The sequence below is a fragment of the Equus quagga genome, chromosome 22 (genome assembly GCF_021613505.1).
Source record: "Equus quagga isolate Etosha38 chromosome 22, UCLA_HA_Equagga_1.0, whole genome shotgun sequence".
Lineage (NCBI taxonomy): Eukaryota > Metazoa > Chordata > Mammalia > Perissodactyla > Equidae > Equus > Equus quagga.
The window spans coordinates 19,123,063-19,142,783 of NC_060288.1; the positions used below are offsets into that span (position 1 = coordinate 19,123,063).

The 19,721-nt window shown below is 39.9% G+C and overlaps 1 protein-coding gene across 3 annotated transcripts in view; it reads right to left on the reverse strand.

Annotated features, from left to right (window-relative positions):
• The window catches only part of MTMR7 (myotubularin related protein 7), a 107,604-nt gene extending 89,184 nt beyond the window's left edge, over nucleotides 1-18,420 (reverse strand). For all 3 annotated transcript variants that reach the window (XM_046648374.1, XM_046648375.1, XM_046648373.1), the window contains exon 1: nucleotides 18,225-18,420. In XM_046648374.1, coding sequence (XP_046504330.1) covers nucleotides 18,225-18,248 — 24 coding nt within the window. In that variant the 5' untranslated portion in view covers nucleotides 18,249-18,420. The remainder of the gene's footprint in view (nucleotides 1-18,224) is intronic.
• Nucleotides 18,421-19,721: the final 1,301 nt, after the last annotated feature.

Sequence of the window (19,721 nt, forward strand, 5' to 3'; positions counted from 1 at the left end):
CCTTGGGATTATAGTTTTGGTTGCAATGCTGTTTAATTTTAAAGCCTGGTTTTCCTCAAAAAACTAAACTCTGTGAGCTTGGTACCAAGTCCAGGTATAACATTCCTATTGGAAGCCATACTTATGTTTTCTTGTAAAGTACTTTTGAATTAACAAAATATTGGCAGAATTGTGTAAAAAAAAAAGAAGAAGAAGAAGAAGAAGAAGGAGAAGAAGAAATGAGGCTGTGGAAAGATAGTAAAGCTTGGACACAAAGTCATGTGAAACCATTTCCTTGATTCATTCATTCAAGGAACACTCATTGTGCATCTCTACTCTGTGCCAGACACAGAGTGTTCCGGGTGCCGGGGAGACAGCAGTGAACAAGACAAAGCCATGGCTCACATGGAGCCTGCATTCTGTTTGGGAATGGGTGGGCAGGTGAAAAGGCAATAAATAAATAATCAAGTTTAAAAAAATGTATGTATACATACCAAAAGATGCTAGGGAGGAAATGGAAGCAGGATAAGGAGTGGGGAGGGAGGGAGTCAGCATGTCCAGGGAAGTCCTCGCAAATAAAATGACTATTTCAGTAGAGAACCAAAGGAAGTGAGAGAGCCAGCCATGAGGAAATCTAGGCAAAGAGCATTCCAGGCAGAGAGAACAGCAAATGCAACGGCCCTGAGCAGGACCAGCTTTGCTATGTTCCAGGGTCTACAAGGAGGTGGGACGTCTGGACCAGAGTCTGTGACGGGGGAGGAGGAGACAAGGTGCCATGGGCGGTCAGGGCGATCTGGCAGGGCCTTCAGGACTGTTAGGACTCTCGCTTTCACTCTGAGTAGGGTGGGAAACAACTAGAAGGTTTACAGGGGAAGGGAAGCAGAATCTGGCAAAAAAAATCTTCTAAAAACAGAAGATTTTTCTAAGGTCTTAGCTTACAGTGATTACATGATTATATACGTATTTAAAGAATATTGCAATATTTTTGTTTGTTTAATTGTTTCCTACAATGTAAGTGCTGTGAAACTAGTGACACTCTCTGTCCTGTTCACCACTGGATCTCTAGGGCCTAAAACAGCACCTGGCATGGAGGAAACACTTAAGGGCTATTTGCTGATGGTACAAAGGAATAAATAAATGCATGAATAGTGTCTTTGGATCTATCCACTTAGCTCAAGAAGGCAGAATCTTCAGTGTGGGAGTCAACGGCACCTTGAGCATTCGAAACCTCTTGTGCATTGCTACATGCCCTAAGGAATGAAATTTTCTTTCATAGCTTGGCAATAAATTTATTTCTCCGGGAATCTGTGATAAGCAGTGTTTTAATAAATGAAAAAGAGGAGAAAAGTAAACATACAATTTTTATAAAGTTGTCATAGCCTGCCACAAAACTTTAAGTGGGGGTTATTTTTAAACTATTTTAAATGGCTGTGGGAGGAAGGGTTGGGTTTATGTCCTGGGAAGTACTTCTACTCCCAAAGGCTTCAACTAGCTGTCCACCAGGGGAAAGGGCACTAGAAAAAAATAGCTTATACTGTTCCTGGCCGAAGAAATATGGTACAAAATGAGCTTCTTGGACTCCCTCTGAGTGCAATATAAGAATACAAAACCAAACCATTACATGAGACAAAGTCACGGAATCCTGGGTGTTTGGTCAAGAGGTTTAATTTCATGCATATTTCACAGCTTGTCCTGTTCAGAATGGAAAAACCAATAAAAATAAGCTTTAAATAAAGATGAGAAAATATACGTCTATCTGTTTTGTGAAAAGAAGCATTCCAGACACTATTTTGCATGCAGAAATATGACAGAAGTGATAACCAAACCAAATCAGTTAATGATGTAAGTTAAGTAGGAAATGCTGACATTTACTAATAAATAAGTAAGTGGACATACATAGCAGGTTACAGTTTCACGTCTTTATCATTCCTCACGAGCATTCTAATGTTTCAAGGTGCATGCCTTAATTGTATCCCTTTGGAAAGCTTTAATGGTGGTACAAATGTTACCATGTTACTTTCATCCACTAAAAAAATTAAAGTGTGTTTCTCAGTTTCTTCTCCACACATCCACTCCAGAAAGACTCTCTCTCAGGAATTCAGGGTGATGTCACTGAAGCTTTATCTCTATGGAACAAAGGCCACTGCAGAGGCTTCATAAGCAAAACTTGACACCTTTCCTAAAATTCGGTCTTTGCAGAGTGGCTTCAGAGGAAAAAAAATTAAATCCAGTGTGGAGTGGGGAAGTGAATGAGTAAGTCAAACGAAATATTTGGATTAAGAAAACTATTTTATTCTCAAATTCCAGGGAAGTTCTTTCAGCATGCAAAGCTGTGACTATCTCCTTTTGCAATGACAGTGATGATAAAAAAATAATAATAAAAATAGCTGAAATTTACTAAATGTCACGTTATTAAATGCTTTAAACGTATTCTCTCATTTAGTTTCCCAATGAGTTATAGATGAGCAAATCAAGGCTGTGAGAGATCTCAAGTGACTCATTCAAGATCACATACCTAGCAACAGTAATGAAGACTGTGTAGTACTAGTTAAAGATAGACATGGAGATCAAAGGACTAGAACTAAGAATCCAGTAGGAAACTCTCGCATCTACAGTCCATGCAACTATAGTGAACTGATTTTTCACAAGGATGCTGAGATGGCTAAATGGAATAAGAAAAGTCTTTTCAATAAATGGTGCTGGGAGAACTGGAATTCCACATGCAAAAGAATGAATTTGGACCTCTACCTCACACCATATACAAAAATTAACTCAGATCAAAGACTTGAACAGTCTAAATCTCTGTGACCTCTGGATTAGACAAAGGTTTCTTAGACATGGCATCTAAAGCACAAGCAACCAAAGAAAACACAGGTAAATTGGACTTGATCAAAACTAAAAACTTTTGGCTTCAAAGGACAACAATAAGAAAGTGAAAAAAAAAACCCCCACAGAATGGAAGCAAATATGTGCCAGTCATGTATCTGATAAGGAGCTGGTCCAGAATATATAAACACTTAGGACTCAACAATAAAAAGACAGATAACCCAAAATGAACAAAGGCTTAGAATATAACATAGGAGAAAATCTCGACAATCTTGGGTTTGGCAATGACTTTTTAAATACAACACCAAAGGCACGATGTATGAAAGAAAGAATTGATAACCTAGACTTAATTAAAAATTAGAAACAACTTCTCTGCAAAAGGCACTATCAAGAAAATGAAAAGACAAGCCACAGATTGGGAGAAAAGCATGTGCAAAAAGCATTTCTCAATAAAACAACCCAATTAAAAAATGGGCCAAAGACCTTAACAGACACCTCACCAACGAAGATGTACAGATGGCAAATAAGCATATGAAAAGATGTTCCTCAACATATGTTACCAGAGAAACGTAAATTAAAACAATGAGGTATCACTACATACCTTTTAGAATGGCCAAAATCCAAAACATTGACAACACCAAATGCTGACAAGGATGTGGAGCAACAGGAACTCATCTTTGCTGGTGGGACGGCAAAATGGTACAGCCATTTTGGAAGACAGTTCAGTGATTTTTTACCAAACTAAACATACTCTTACCACATAATCCAGCAATCACGCTGCTTGGTATTTATTTCAATTCAGCATGAAAGAGAAATGAGCTGTCGAGCCATGAATAGATACGGAGGAAACTTAAATGCTTATGACTAAGTGAAAGAAGTCAATCTGAAAAGGCTATAAACTGTATGATTCCAACTATATGACATTCTGGAAAAGGCAAAACTATGGACAGACTAAAAAGATCAGTGGTTTCCAGGGGTCAGGGAGAAGAAAGGGATTAATAGGTGGAACAACAGAGGAATTTTAGGGCAGTGAAACTCCTGCATGTAATATAATGGTGGATACATGTCATTGTAAATGTGTCCAAACTCATAGAATGTACGACACCAAGAGTGAATCCTAATATAAACTACAAGATTTGGGTGATAATGATGCGTCAATGTAGGTTGATCGGTTGTAACAAATGTACCACTTTGGTGGGGGATGGTGATAATGGAGGAGGCTATGTATGTCAGGGGGTTGGGGGGCAGGAGGTATATGGGAAAACTCTGTATCTTCTGTTCAACATTGTTGTGAACCTAAAACTGCTCTAAAAAGCAAAAAGATCATTTAAAAACATAAGCAAAGGATTTGAATAGATCTTTCTCCAAAGAAGACATATAAATAGCCAATAAGCACATAAAAAGATGCTCAACATCATTAGCTATCAGGCAAATGCAAAACACACCAAAATAAGGTATCACTTCACACCCATTAGTATAGTTATAATCAAAAAGACAGACAGTAACAAGTGCTGGTGAGGATACGGAGAAATTAGAACCCTCAGACATTGCTGTTAGGACTATAAAATGGCGCATCCTCTCGGTAAAAGTTTGTTAGTTTCTTGAAAGATTAAACATATAGTTACCACATGACCCAACAATTCCAATCCTGGGCATATACCTGAGAGAAGTGAAAACATGTTTACACAAAAAACGTGTACATAAGTTGTTTATAGAAGCCTTATTCATAATAAATAAAAAGTGGAACAACCCAACTATCTATCAACCAAGGAACAGATAACCAAATGTGGGTGTATCCACACAATGGAATATTATTCACCAATAAAAAGGAATGAAGCACAGACACATGATTCAATATGGACGAATCTCAAAAATACTATGCTAAGTGAAAAAAGCCAGTCACAGTGGACCCCATATCGTATGACTCCATTTATATAAAATGTCCAGAACAGGCAAATAGTAAAGACAGAAAGTAGATTAGTGGTTGCCAGGAGTGTGGGGAGAGAGACATGGGGACTGACTTCTAATGGGTATGAAGTTTCTCCTGGGGATCATGAAAATGTGAAATTAGATAGATAGTAATTATAGTTACACAATATGTAACAAAAACCACTGAAATATACACTTTAAAAGAGTGGATTTTATGATATGTGAATTATTTCTCATTTTTAAAAATTATACCAAAAGTAAAAAAAAAAAATCATGTATCTAATAAGTAAATGGCAGAGTAAGAATTTAAGCTGTGGGCACTTGACTTCAGACTCACACTGCCTCCCACTCTCTGCTAATAGATGTACATTTGCCAAATTAAGCATAGTTGGAATTCATTCATTATTCAACAAATTCACTCACTCAATAAATATTTATTGAGCACTGGTTATATACCAGGAAAGAGAAACTCTACAACTATTATTTTATTATTATTTTATTATCATTTATTATCATATTTTATTATCATTTTCCCTTCCCCTAGCCCCTAGTAACCTTTATTCTACTTTTGTCTCTAAGAATTTGTTCATTATAGATACCTCATATAAGTGGAATCATACAATATTTGTCCTTTTTTGTCTGGCTTATTTCACTCAGCACAATGTCATAAGGGTTCATCCATTTTGTAGTATGTATTAGAACTTCATTTCTTGCTTATAGCTGAATAATATTCCACTAATTGTAAATACCACATTTGTTTATCCATTCATCTGTTACTAGACACTTGGATTGTTTCCACCCTTTGGCTACTGTGACTAATGCAGCTATGAACATGGGCATACAAGTATCTTTCTGCATCCCTATTTTTAATTCTTTGGGGTATATACCTTGGAGTGGAATTGCTGGGTCAGAAAGTAATGCTATGTTTAATTTTTTGAGGAACTGTCAAACAATTTTCCACAGCAGCTGCACCATTTTACATTCCCACCAGCAATGTCTGAGAGTTCCAATTTCTCCCCTGCCTTGCCAACACTTGTTATTTCCAGGGTTTTTTTTTACAATAGCCATCCTAATGGGTATGAAGTGGTATCTCATTGTGGTTTGATTTGCACTTCCCTAACAGCTAGTGATGTTGGGCATCTTTTCACACACTTACTGGTCATTTGTATATCTTCTTTGGAGAAATGTCTATTCAAGTCCTTTGCCCATTTTTTAATTGAGTTGCTTGCTTTTTTGCTGTTGTGTTGACTTATAAGTATATTTATTTGCTTTTTAAAAATAGATGCAAATACCCAAACCAGAGAAAGCAAAGTAAAGCAGGATCTTTCACATTAAAGGAACCATCCAGCATTTCCTCAAATATTACTTTCCTCTCATGCTGGGAAATGTATTTGTTTACAGTTCCTCTTGATGGATAACAGGCAAAGGCAGTAAAGAACAAAAGTTAAACTACTAGAAATAAATATATTATGTATGCACATAATATAGAATATTCAACATTAAATAGTTCTTCAAAACAATGAAATCCATAGGGAACTACAATCTAACATACAAACATACAGTTTATGAGAAAATTTTCCAGAATTTGTATTTATTGACTGAATTTATTTACATCAGATTATTTTCAAAAGGATTTGAGACCTTTATAAAATGCATATGATAAAAAACAAACAGCCCATAACAAAGTGTGTCACTCTGTACTGTTATTCTGTAGTTCCTTAAGGGGGTACCTGGATCCTACTAAGGAAATCACCGATGTGTCCAATAGGCATCTCAAACTCAGCACGTCCAAAACTGAGCTCTGGATTCCCTCCTGCCCCCTCCCAATATTCTCCTCCTATAGCTGTTCCAGTCTCAACAATCCATCCTTCCAGTTCCAGGGCCAGTAACCTTGGCGTCATCCTTGACTCCTCTTTTCCTCTCCTCTCATATCTCCTCCATCAGTAAATCCTCACCACGCTACTTTGAAACTATATCCAGTTTATTGCTACTCCATTGCTACCCCCGGGGCCCCCTCATTCCATCTTTGCCGACCCTCCCACATTCGGCTAGTTTATTTTTGCCTGAGACGCTGTTAAATGTAAGTCGGAGCTTGGATCCCTTCCATGGATCCCCTCACACCCAGAGGGAAAGTCTATTATACAGCATCGGCCGCTGCTCCCTCTCAAACCCCATGTCCCACAACAACTCCACTCCCTGCTCTTCAGCCATGCTGTCTTTCTGCTATTCCTGAAGACTCCAAGCACACTCCTACTTCAGGACCTTTGCACTAGATGTCCCCTCTGCTTTCCTTAGAAACGCAGATGGCTCGCTCCCTCACTTTTTTAGGTCTCTGCTCAAATATCATTTTATCAGGAAGGTCGTATTATCATCAGGTATAGAATAACAATCCTAACTCACTCCAACCAACATCCCTCTCCCCTTTGTATTTCACTACTTTTCTTCATAGCATCTTCTCCATAACACACACACACACACACACACACACACACACAGAGTCTGTATTCCCCTAATTAGAAAACTACCTCGCAGCTGCCTGAACTTACAAACACTGAATGAATGATTCTGGATTCCTAAGTTCTATGGCACAGTGTGTGTTCTGCACACTCAAGTCACACTCAGGACAGCCAGACAACAACTAAACTTTTGCTAAACCTACTAGAAGTGAGCATTTTAAGAAGTGTGGTTGAGTTTTGAGGAATGCTAATCAGAACTCCTGGGATCATTTGGTTCATACAATCCATTCTTATTCACAAAACTACAGAAATACCTAACTGCCACAGCTACACTTTTCAGTGGATTATTTCACTCTAACAAACCCATCAGCCGTCTTTTTGAAGTGTGGGAGCCTATCTCATGACCCACACTACCTCCCCGATATTGCTAAATATCAGGCAATAAAAGAGTCTTTAACAATTGGGCAATAATCTGTCTTGAGACAGATGGAAATCGAAACACAATGCCGAGCTTGGTTCTTTTGATAAAATCAAATCGCAATGGTAAGAAAAAATGTGGGGAATGTTTGATACTACAGAGGCGGCTCATTCACCTAAAGGTAGGAATGCAAGCAGGACTTCAGAAGGCCTGGAACAGGGACTGTAAAGTCAATGAGAACCCGAACCGTATTCTCTCTCCTGCCCTCAACATGAAAACACAAGAGAGATAGTTGTTGAGAACACAAACTTTCGGAGCTACGCTGTCTGGTTTTGAATCCTCTCTCTGTCCCTTAGAGCTGACTGATGTATTTAACCTCAGTTTCCTCATCTGTGAAATGGGAACAATGACAGTACTCACCTCATAGGGTAGTTGTAAGGACAAATGAACTAATACAGTGCCTAGCACAGAGCATGTGCCATTTAAGGATTTTCTTTCATCCGCACTACTGTTGTATTGCTACTGCAATAAACAGCCACAAAAAATATATTCCATTTCACCGGTAAGCAAAGAAATATAAATTAATGAGAATCCATACTTCACACATCATTCTCAAGAATTAAATTAAAATGTTTCTCTGCTACACAGGGAGCAGACAATTCTAGAAGTCATCAAAAATATTTAAAATATGTATAGAAAAGGAACCTGAGAATACACTTTAGAAATTTAATCTGAGGCAACAGAGAGATCTGCACAACAATTTATATACATTGATGTTTATCACAGATATTTATTAGAATGACAAAATGGAGACACATTAAATATCAAATACTAGGAAATAAAACTGTCAAAAACTGTGAAGTGACTGAGATTTTAACCCACTTGCAACATAACAAGTTAGCCTCCTGCAGTTTCATGGATGATAACAGAAGACACTAGACCCACAGGTCAGAAACGATGGACTTTATAACACACTGCACACCAGGAAGCGTGAGCCGCATGTTCGCATCAGCTCCCCACCCTTACCCTCCCCAAGTCTAAGGGGCAACATGGGGCAGCCCGGAGAGATGCGGCAGGAAGAGTACATCTATGTTACAGGGGAGGAAATTTAAAGCTTAGAGTTTAAAAAGAGCCAATCTTATAAGAGGGCTGCTATCAACTCTGACCAACCTTTGCCCCTGAGGAAAATGTTATCTTTATTAGCCTGGTCAACAAACACATCTGCCCTTTGCCCCTGAGGGAGAAACTATTTCCATCTTCCAAGGCTGTTGGCTACAAAAGCATCCTTGAAGAGAGAGTTCGGAACAAAAGTGCAGAAACGTTGAAGACCCATGGAGAATTGCCTCCTAACACTAAATAATTGATGATGCATTCATGCAACGTGAGACCATGTAGTTGTGACAAGTCACTTTTCAGAGAAATGTTTAATAAAGTGAGAAAAATATTTATGGTAGACGATGATATAAAAACATAAGTTCTCACCCTCCAAAATTATATACACACACATACAGAAAGAGAGAAAATGGACCTAATTTTGTTTTATATTGTTTTTCCATTTATATGTAAAGAAAAGGGCTGACAATATATACAAAGTTAACAGTTTTTCCTGGGTGTTGAGATCATGCATAACTTTTACTTTCTTGCTACTCTTTTGAACTAAATTTTCTCTAATGTACTACTTTCAAAATCAGAAAAAAGGCTTTTAAAAAAATATACATAGGGGGCCAGTCCGGTGGCCTAGTGGTTAAGTTAGCACACTCCACTTCAGCAGCCCAGGTTCAGTTCTAGGGTGAGGACCTACACCACTCATCAGTGGCTACGTTGTGGTGGCAACCCACATACAAAACAGAGGAAGATTGACGTAGATGTTATTTAGCTCATGGCAAATCTTCCTCAGCCAAAAAAAAAATATATATATATATATACACACACACACACACACACACACACACACACACACACATAGATATGACACCAAAAGCACAAGTGACAGAAGAAAAGAATGGGTAAGTTGGACTTCACAAAAATTAAAAACTTTTGTGCTTCTAAGGACACCATCAAGACAGTGGAAAGAAAACCGATAGCTGGGAAAAGACATTTGCAAGTCCTATATCTGATTAAGGACTTGTATCCAGAATATATATAGAATTTTTGCAGCTCAATAATTAAAAACACAAATAACCTAATTAAAAAATGAACAAAAGATTTCAATAGACGGTTCTCCAAAGAAGATACACAAATGATCACTAAGCACATGCAAAGATGCTCGACATAATTAGTCATTAGCGAAACGCAAATCAAAACCACGATGAATACCATTTAACACTCATTAGGATGATAAAAGAGACAGAAAATAACAAGTGCTGACAAGGATATGGAAAAATTGGAATGCTCATATGTTGTCCGTGGGATCTCAAAATGGTGTAGCAACTTCGGAAAATAGTGCAGCAGTTCCTCAAAATGTTAAACATAGGGTTGCCATATGATTCAGCAATTCCACTCTTAGAGAAGTGAAATTCCACCTAAGAGGAATAAAAACATACGCCCGCACAAAAAATTGTACACGAAAGTTCATAGGAGTATTATTCACAGTAGCCAAAAACCAGAAGCAATACAAATGTCCATCAACTGAAGAATGGATAAACAAAATGTGTGTGTATCCATAGAATGGATAAAAAGGAATGAAGTGCTGACACATGCTACAACTTGGACGAACTGTGAAAACATTATGCTACGTGAAAAAAGCAAGCCACTAAAGACCACAGATTGTATGATTTAACTTACATGAAATGTCCAGAAAAGACAAATACATAGAGATAGAAAATACATCTGGGGCCAGCCCCATGACTGAGTGGTTAAGTTCACATGCTCTGCTTTGGCGGCCCAGGGTTTTGCTGATTCAGATCCTGGGCACAGACCTAGCACTGCTCATCAGGCCATGCTGAGGTGGCATCCCACATAGCAGAACCAGAAGGGCCTGCAACTAGAATATACCACTATGTACTGGGGGGCTTTGGGAAGAAGGGAAAAAAAAAAGATTGGCAACATATGTTAGCTCAGGTGCCAATCTTTAAATAAAAAAAGAAAGAAAATCATCAGTGGTTTGTGGGGGCAGCAGGAAGAAGAAATGGGGAGTGACTGCTAATGGGTGTGGGGTTTCTTTTTGGAGTGACAACATGTTCTAAAATTAGATCATTGTGATGGTCACATACCTCTGTGAATATACAAAAAAGCACAGAATTATATTCTTAAAAAGGGTTAATTTTATGTGAATTCTCAGTAAAGCTGTTATTAAATAAGTATATATATACATACTAAAGCTGTTATTAAATAAGTGTATATATATACACACACACACTACACACACTAAAATCACCAATTATTAAAATGGAAAAGATATAAAAAGATAATTCAGAAAAGTAACAAAATAACCAATAAACATTCTTGAAAATGCTTCAACCTCACCAGTAATAAGAAAAATTACAATGAAAGAACGAAGTGCTGTTCCTCCCTTTAAATTAGCAAATATTTTTAAACAACAAAGCAATGGTATAGTGAGAAAGACACTCTATCCTGTTTTTGAAAATTGATGTGACATTTTTGGAAAATCATTTGGCAACATATATAAACCATATAATTGTTTATCTTCTGTGACACAGTAATTCCATCTAGGGCTCTATCCTAAAGGAGTAATCACATATGCAGATAATTAATAAACAAGATGTTCATCATAACATTATTGTAATAGCCTTATGCGGAAATGGTTAATGTGATAACATTTTCACAGGATAAAAAAATCACATAGTCTTATAAAAACATGTTTTCAAACACCACAATATGGTAAGTTAAAAGAAGCATATTACAAGACTGAACTGGGTGATCCTAAATTTCTAAACAAACAAAAAATTTGAGTATTCATGCAAAGAAAAAGTGCCAGAAGGAAATATACTCAAATATTAATAGTGATTAATTTCTATATTGATTCTAACATAGAATCAAAAGTAATATAACCTGAAAATTATCATACGTTAAATGAAGATGAAAGAGATAACACTTAGTGCCAATGGAATAATGGTGGGGAATGACAGGGAGAAAGCCAATCTTCTCATGACTACTGATCTCTCTCCATTACAGAGAGAATTTGCAATTGAGATTGCTATTTTCCAACGGGGGATATAGAACTTTGTAATTATAAGTTGGCGAGTTTGACATGAATTCTAGGCAAGATTCTAAAATGGCTTCTTTAACGGAATGCTGTATGAACCTAGAAAAGGAAACCATCAATCAGCAGGAACATCACGGATTCACGCAGTCATCATCGCAGACTACTTCATTCTTTTCTTTGATGAGCTATTTGGAGAGGTAACAGAGGACAAGTTTACCAAATGGTAGATGGCACCAAACTGAGGGAACTAGTGAATCTGCTATGAGGATGGAGAAGCTGGGAGATGGGGGCAAGTGGCTTAAGTCACTCAGAAGTGACATCCACCTAATCTAGTTTCTTTCTTGAATGAGATCTTAGATGAGATCATGGATGAGGTAACAGAGGACAAGTTCATTAAACAGTAGATGGTACCAACCCGAGAGGAACAGGAGGTGCATATCAGGATCCAAAACAGAGTAAGAGATTGAGCAATAAGCTAAACGCAATGAGATAATATTCAACAAAGTGTAAGACATTATCATTCAAGGAAAAGGCAGAGAAGACACGACTTCACAGCACATCATGTGGAGACAACCTAAGGGTTCTCTTCCACAGTAAGCTCACCAGAAGGCCACTGAGATGGGACTTGATGACATATACAATTACAAAATAGTTATCAAATTTTACTCTCTCCCAATTCAACCAAACCTAAAGTAATCCTACATTTTTTTTAACTCATTGAGTAAAGTAACCAGGATAGTAAAGGGACTTAAAACCAAGCCACCGGTCGTTTGCCAGAGCAGGTGGTGCTAAGCTAACTACTTAAGTAGGAGGGAGGGGTTAGGGAGACAGCAGCATGGTACAAAATACTTGAAAGGCCATTTCCTGGAAGGAGGGCTGATGCATTGGGCAATATCCCAAGGGACAGAACTAGACCCAATTACTAAAAACTACAGCAAGACAGATTTTGACCAAATATAAGGAAAACTTCTTAATGGTTAGAGCTGTCCATGGTCACCACGGATTGCCAAGGGACACAGTGAGTTCTCTGCATGAGAAGCATGAAGTTCGATGTGGCTGGGCACTTGGCTCAGAGGAAATTCAAACGTGATTCTAGTCTGTTCTCCCCTCAGATGCCTGAAATGCCTCCATGTCTTCACTGACAAGAGCCATCCAGACCCTGCTTAGACACCTCTATTCCTTCAAGAGATAAACTAATTTCTTTTAAACAAACAGGTAAATTGTGGGAAAGAACTTCTCTATATCAAGCAAGACCTTCCGCCCTGCAATGTCTACCCTTTATTTCCACTGTCTGGGACTACAAAGAATTTGCCTAAATCCTGGGCCATATGAGAAGCTTCCAAATACTGAAAGATGTTGTGTGATAAGAACGCTTATTATAAGACTGCTCCTAACCTCAGTCACTCTGCTCTGGACCTTATACATTAAGAAAATCATACCAGGGATTTTCACAGGGGCACGAAACCCAAATCCTTAATAGTGGAGACAGGTTACCCAACTATAGTCAAATGAACACAATGCAATCATTAAAACAATAAAGAGGTGGATGACTTCTGAATATAACACACATATACAAAATAACAGCGGGCAAAAACTTCAGTAACAGAAAAGGCATGCTATTTATGACTATGTAAAAAATGGCATTTTATCATAAATTAGAAGTGAATTTGGAGTGTTATAAATATAACTTCACGCTCATTGGGTTGTTTTTCTAAGAAACTGTTTCAATGTATAACAATAAAAATCTATATTCCCTTTTGATGCAAACCTATCTATTTACACCATTTAAACAATGATTTCCAAAGTACCCATACTCTGTATACTATATAAATCAGTCTATATTATTGAATGCATATGAAGGGGAAGAATTTAGTTTTAAAACATATAAGGTGTAATTTCATTTTCCTCAAAAATTTAACATAGAGTTACTATATGACCCAGTAATTTCACTTCTAGAGATACATCCAAGAGAACTGAAAACTTACGTTCACATACAAGGAAAGTATATGAAATGTTCAGAGGAGCACTAGTGATAATAATCAAAAAGTGGAAACAACCCAAATGCCATCCATTGATGGATGGATAAACAGAATGTGGTACATCCAGAGAATGAAATATTATTCTGCAACAAAAAGTAATGAAGTACCAATGCATGCTATAACTTAGATGAACTCAGAAAAGATTATCCTAAATGAAGGAAGCAAATGACCACAGGCCAACATGTTATATTACTCCGTTTATATGAAATGTCCAGAATAGGCAAATCCAATAGAGACTAAAGTAGACACGCAGTTGCCACGGGCTGGAGGGAGAATGACGCCTGACTACTAATAGATAGTGGGTTTCTCTTGGAGATGATAAAACTGTTCTGAATTAGATGGTAGTGATAGTTACAAAACGCTGTAAATATACTAAAAAACACCGAACCGTACACTTTAAAATGACTGAAAGGGTGCATTTTATGTTATTTGAATTCTACCATATTAAAACGATATATAATCACAAAATACATATAATTATATATATGCTATATATTTTACATAATATATTGACACCCACAAGTACTTAACACTATTGCAAGATTCACAATACTGTACCCGTCATGGGTATCAGGCATATGAGGCTTGGATTACTCAAGCAAATACTAAAAACCAAAGTGCTGAAATCAAGAATTAGTCATCCCTTCTATTACTCGATTATTCATTAATTTACTGTGTGCTTACTTGGTGCCCAGAACTATGTTGGGTGCTGCAGATACAGGTGAACAAGATATGATCCTCCCCTTCACTGGGCTTCTGGTCTAGCAGGGGAACTTCATATTAAACAAATAATCAGCCAAATAAATTTAAAACTCGTAACAAGGGGCATGAGGTGAAAATACAGTGATAGAATATAACAGGCAGACCTGATTTCGAGGGGGAATTGGACAATAGCCTCTCTGAGGAAATTATATTTAATCTGAAACTAGAAAGACGAGAGATGGGGCCAGGTGAAGAGTGAGGATAAGAGTATGCCCCAGAGGGAATGGCAGTGCAAAAGTCCTGAGGCAGAAAAGAACCTGTCACATGTGACAAACACATGGAAGCCAGTGGTGATCAGAGGAGAAGGAACAATGAGATGGTCACAGAAAGAGGCTGGGGCAGTAGGCAGAGTCAGTCCACGCAGGGCCCCACTGGCTGCCGTGGAGAGTCTCTCTTTATATCCTGGGTACAAAGGGAAGCTACCCAAGAATTTGAACGTGGAAGTAACATGATCAATTTGTCACAAAGCATCACTCAGGCTTCCTCTGTGGAGAAGGTATTAGAGAGCAAAGAGAAAACTAGGAGACCAGTTAGGAGGTTAATAACACACTTCAGGCTGCTTCTAGGAACCCTGATGCCTCTTCACAGAACTAAGTCGGACTTGAACTCAAACTATCCCTAAGCTTCTTGCAGGGCATCTTCTTGCCAGCAAGTTGTCAGAGGTAAAGAAAGCCAGACAGTGAAGGAGAAACCCCAAAGTTCACTGTGATGAGTGCGGGTAAGCTTGGTGTCCTCACTTCAACCCAACTGCAAACTAGCTCTCCCTTGGAACATTTTTCTTTCTGTAGAGGAATCATTCTGCAAGAGAAACACCCTGCTTAGCATCTGCTCTATTAAAGGCTTCACTTAAACACACACACACACCCAGGAAGAAACAGCACTCCAGATTATTCATGTGCATCTGTCTCCTTAAACCGCACTCCAGAGACTGAAGCAGCACACAGGGGCTGTGATGGGGAGCGCAGTCTACAAAGAGTAAATGACTGACTTTCACGGTGGGCAGAAAGCAACTGTACATTGCACACGCATGCATTTCTTTTCCTCTTAAAATAAAACCCTGCTACCCACATGGTAAATATCGCTCAAACCCACCGTAGTCAGATAAACAAACTTTGTGCATACTCCGTATAAGCCACCCAAGATGTGAAATCATGAAGTCTAAGTGAAGTTACCCATTCGTCTCCCCCAGAGTATAATGGAAGTAAATAATAAAGATGAATATGACCATCAATATTATGCATTTTACAACAAGTGATCTGTAGGTAGTCTTGCTCGCTTTTTCATTTACATTGCAAAAATTAGTTTTGTTTCTGGGGTTTTTTGGCAGATAATACGGTTTTATTGTCCTCAATTAGGGGTGGCTCTAATAAACAACTGATCTTGCAATTTAATAACTACCAAAACAAGCTACAGACTTAAATGCTGCAAAAATTAGTTTTGCACTTAAAAATGTAAAATGAAGAGATGCTGTTTATCCTCAAGGAATCATTTTTATCTTTTCACCGTTAAGGTTTTCAGCTTCTTTGAGGTTGTAAGGATTTACGAGAATACATCTTAGTTGCGAGAATACATCTTATTTACACAACTGCAAGACAGCTGTCTCAAATGCTCCTGGTCCTCCTTGATGCCTTGCACAGTAACACTCAGCTCTTCTAAGAAGGCTTCCTTCTCCCTTTATGGTAGAGCCGATCCTCCATCCATTCTCCCCTCTCTGCCCACTGCCCACTGTACATCTCTATTCAGATTTGCAACTGCCTTGTCTCTCAGACTGGGAGCTCCCTGAAGTTTCGTGCTCCCAGGACCTAACACAGAGCATTGCACATGAAAGGTTCTCAAATGCTTGTAGAATGAAATGAATGAATGAATAAATCGAATTCACCCAACCTCTGTAGCTCTTTATTTTTTACACCCGCATTATCCTAAATGTTAATGACTCCCAATTCAATGACATTTCAGATAGTTCTCCATTTTCCCTCACTCCTTTCCATTTCCTGATAAAAGGAGATTTCTGATTTGAAGTACTACACTGCTTGGACGGTGTTTATGAAAACCAACCGTAAGAATAAATGAGAATCTTGCTTGCTGCTCAGGCTTACACACATGGCTTTGCACACAGTTAGTCTGAATATAGACTAGAAAAAGCCTTAACTCCTCAAATTCATATTCTCTAGGAAAATGGCACCCGGTGCCCTATCACTCTATCGCTCTTGCTATTGACATTCACATCAGATAGCATTTTTTTAAAGGCCCCTTCATCACGACAAAGAAAGGCTGACCTTGGCAAAGGCAGAGGGAGTCCATGAGTTAAATTCGTCATTCTGGAATAAATTATTTAGTACCACTTAAACCCTGAAAGCTTTGAGGCACCTATCCTGTAGTTTATGGCACTCTCTTCTAAGTTTACAATTTCCTGATTGTGAAGCAACAATTTAATTCCACAGGGCAAAATCAATACAATTTAAATCTACTGTTGGAACTAACATTCTCTGGCAAACTAAAAGATTTATTCTTCCACGGGCACGAGATAATTGTATAGCTGCTTTTACAAAGAGATACTTAGGAACCATTCCAGAATTTAGGAATGAATTCTTCTTACTGGACTTAAGTCAAAGCAATGACCCTCCTCTTTCCATGAAATGAGTGGGATCTGTGGGGCCACCTAAGTTCTGACCACTCAGACCTTGCTTTGACTTAACTCTCTGAAAGGCCTAGATTTCCAACAGGAGCTCATCCTGGAAACGCAAGGAGCTGTGGTGGCAGTAACAGGAGAGAACCAACAGGCTTTTAAAGTATATTCTTCCGCTAGTTTAGGGTTTTGATCAGACAGGAATGTCGATCATCTTTTCCACTCTCAGTTATATTACTAGTACAACTATGAGTAGGGTTTGGTAAAGCGATCAACGTCTCCAGTGTTATTTAACTGCAATGATGAGGGACCAGGCGCTTTTGTTGAGTGACAAAAGCTGGTGTTGTTTCAAACACACCAGTAGACGAATGTATAAGCTGCACCCTTCTCCCCAAAGAATGAAACAGGCTGGAAAAGGCAAGAAGATGGTAGGACTGATAACATCATTCAACCTAAGGCAAACAGGAGCGCCCTGTTAAGATCCATTGTGGCTGACAGCCTGAGGATGGGACGCCGGAAGAGCGAGTTGGGCGGGTCTGAACCCTTAGATGCAACAAGCTCCCCGAGAGCATTCAATCCCCCTGCAGAGAACTCCATTCCTCTCATCTGTATTAGCAAAGCTGGTTTCTCTCTCAACTGCTCAGAACGGCCAACAGAAAAACTGGAAGGAAAAAAAAAAAGCAGCAACAGCAACAACCCAGTGCCAAACCAGAAGGGAGCGTTTATCAGCAGATCCCCAGCCCCATGACTCAATAGACAACTGGGGTTCCCTCCCATTCACCCTATGTCCACCCCGAAGGACCAAAGCTTAGAGCCAGCAGCAGCCAAGGCTGGGCCTGTGAGGCAGCCAGAGAAGGATGAGCCTCATGGCGAACCGAGAGATGCTCGGCGCTACCTCCTCCTCCCCAGCTCGCGGGGCCGGTTCGCCCAGCGCCCCGCAGGGAGGCCGGGCCGCCCGCACGCTCAGCATCCCTCCGGCCGCCCAGCTCTGGCTCAAGCTCCTCGGCCCAAGCCGTGCACCCACCTTGGGCGTGCGGATGTGCTCCATGGCGGGCGGGTCTGCAGGGCTCCGGGCCGGGCGGCCTCCCGCACCTGCGCGCGTCCGCAGCGCGGCGGGAGGGCGCGGGGTAGGGGCTTCGCCACCGGCCGGGGGCGGGCGGGCGGGCTGATTGAGGAGCCAGGCTCCGCCCCCAGGTGCGCGGCGCCCGCGCGAGGCCGGCGTGCGGGGCCCGGGGCGCCCGCGCGGCCCTAGAGCGCGCGCGCTGCGCTCCTGCCACCTGTCCTCCCCGCCCCGCCCCGCCTCTCCTCGTGTCTGGCTGCGGTCGCCGGAGCAGGAGCGCCCGCTTCCTTTAAAGAGGGCCAGCCAGCGTCGTACTGCGAGGCTACTGTTCCCCAAGACACAATGGGGGCCTTGTGTTAGGTGTGACCGCTGGAAGGAAGATGGCAATCCGCGCCGCCCCACACCGCCCATCCGCTTCCTTCCAGAGCGTTCCAGGATAGTGGGACTTAAGGGTGGGGCAGAAAAAAGGCTGCCACATGCTCTCCAGATCCAGTAAGGCCCTAGCGGGCTCTGTCTGTATATTTCAGCACGTGGGCAGCCGGCATAGCATTTGGGCTGGGGGTGGAAATAACAGCAACAGTGTTGGCGCCCTAGGAGGTGCCTGTTAAGTCAGTCATCTCACGGCAACCTGCGACTTCGCTGTTGGAACTGTTGGAAGGGACGCTTTCCCTTGGCACTGTGTTGAGTGCTCATTTGCCGTCTTCACTGAACTGGAAGATATAGATAGAAAGCATCCATTATAAGTTACCGTGTTTTCGTTTATGATGTTGAGTAGTTGTTGCTATTGTTAGTATTAAGCCATTGGGAAAAGCCAAAGAGAAGAAATGCGTCCTTTTTTCTTGCAACCCTAAGTGTACAACACTCCACCATAACTAAAATTTCACGGAACTCTACATAGTTCTTAGACTAGTGTCTATTCCATTTTTTCCTAGCCCTTATACATCTCTCTTTCTGACTGGATTGTAAATTATTTGTAGAGACTCTATTTTTTATCTCTTTTTGTCCAATGCATAGTAGGCATATTGCAGCCTTCCAAATAAATGTTTATTTAATCAATATAGTGTTACATTTATTTGTAAAGTTCCAGATCGCCTTCACATGTCTTATATCATTTCATCTTCCTACCGCCCTGGGAGTCAGTTAGGATATTTGCATATGACAAAATTGACCCTGGTATAATTTATTACTGAAGAACACCAGGAATACAGTCAGGACCACTCTGGTCACAACTCATACACTGGCCTAGTCTCTTCATTTATAAAATAAGAGAGTCACCTGCCTAGATGACGTCAGATGTAGCTTCCATCTCCAAATTCCATCAATACTAGGACTCCTGTGTCCACTGGGGGGAATAGATTATGAATGATTTAATGATCCTGGAATTATGTGCTTTCTTCTATCCCTCTGCTGGTGGGTTTATCAAGAGTTTACTTGGTGAGTACTTACTGCACACGAGTATTT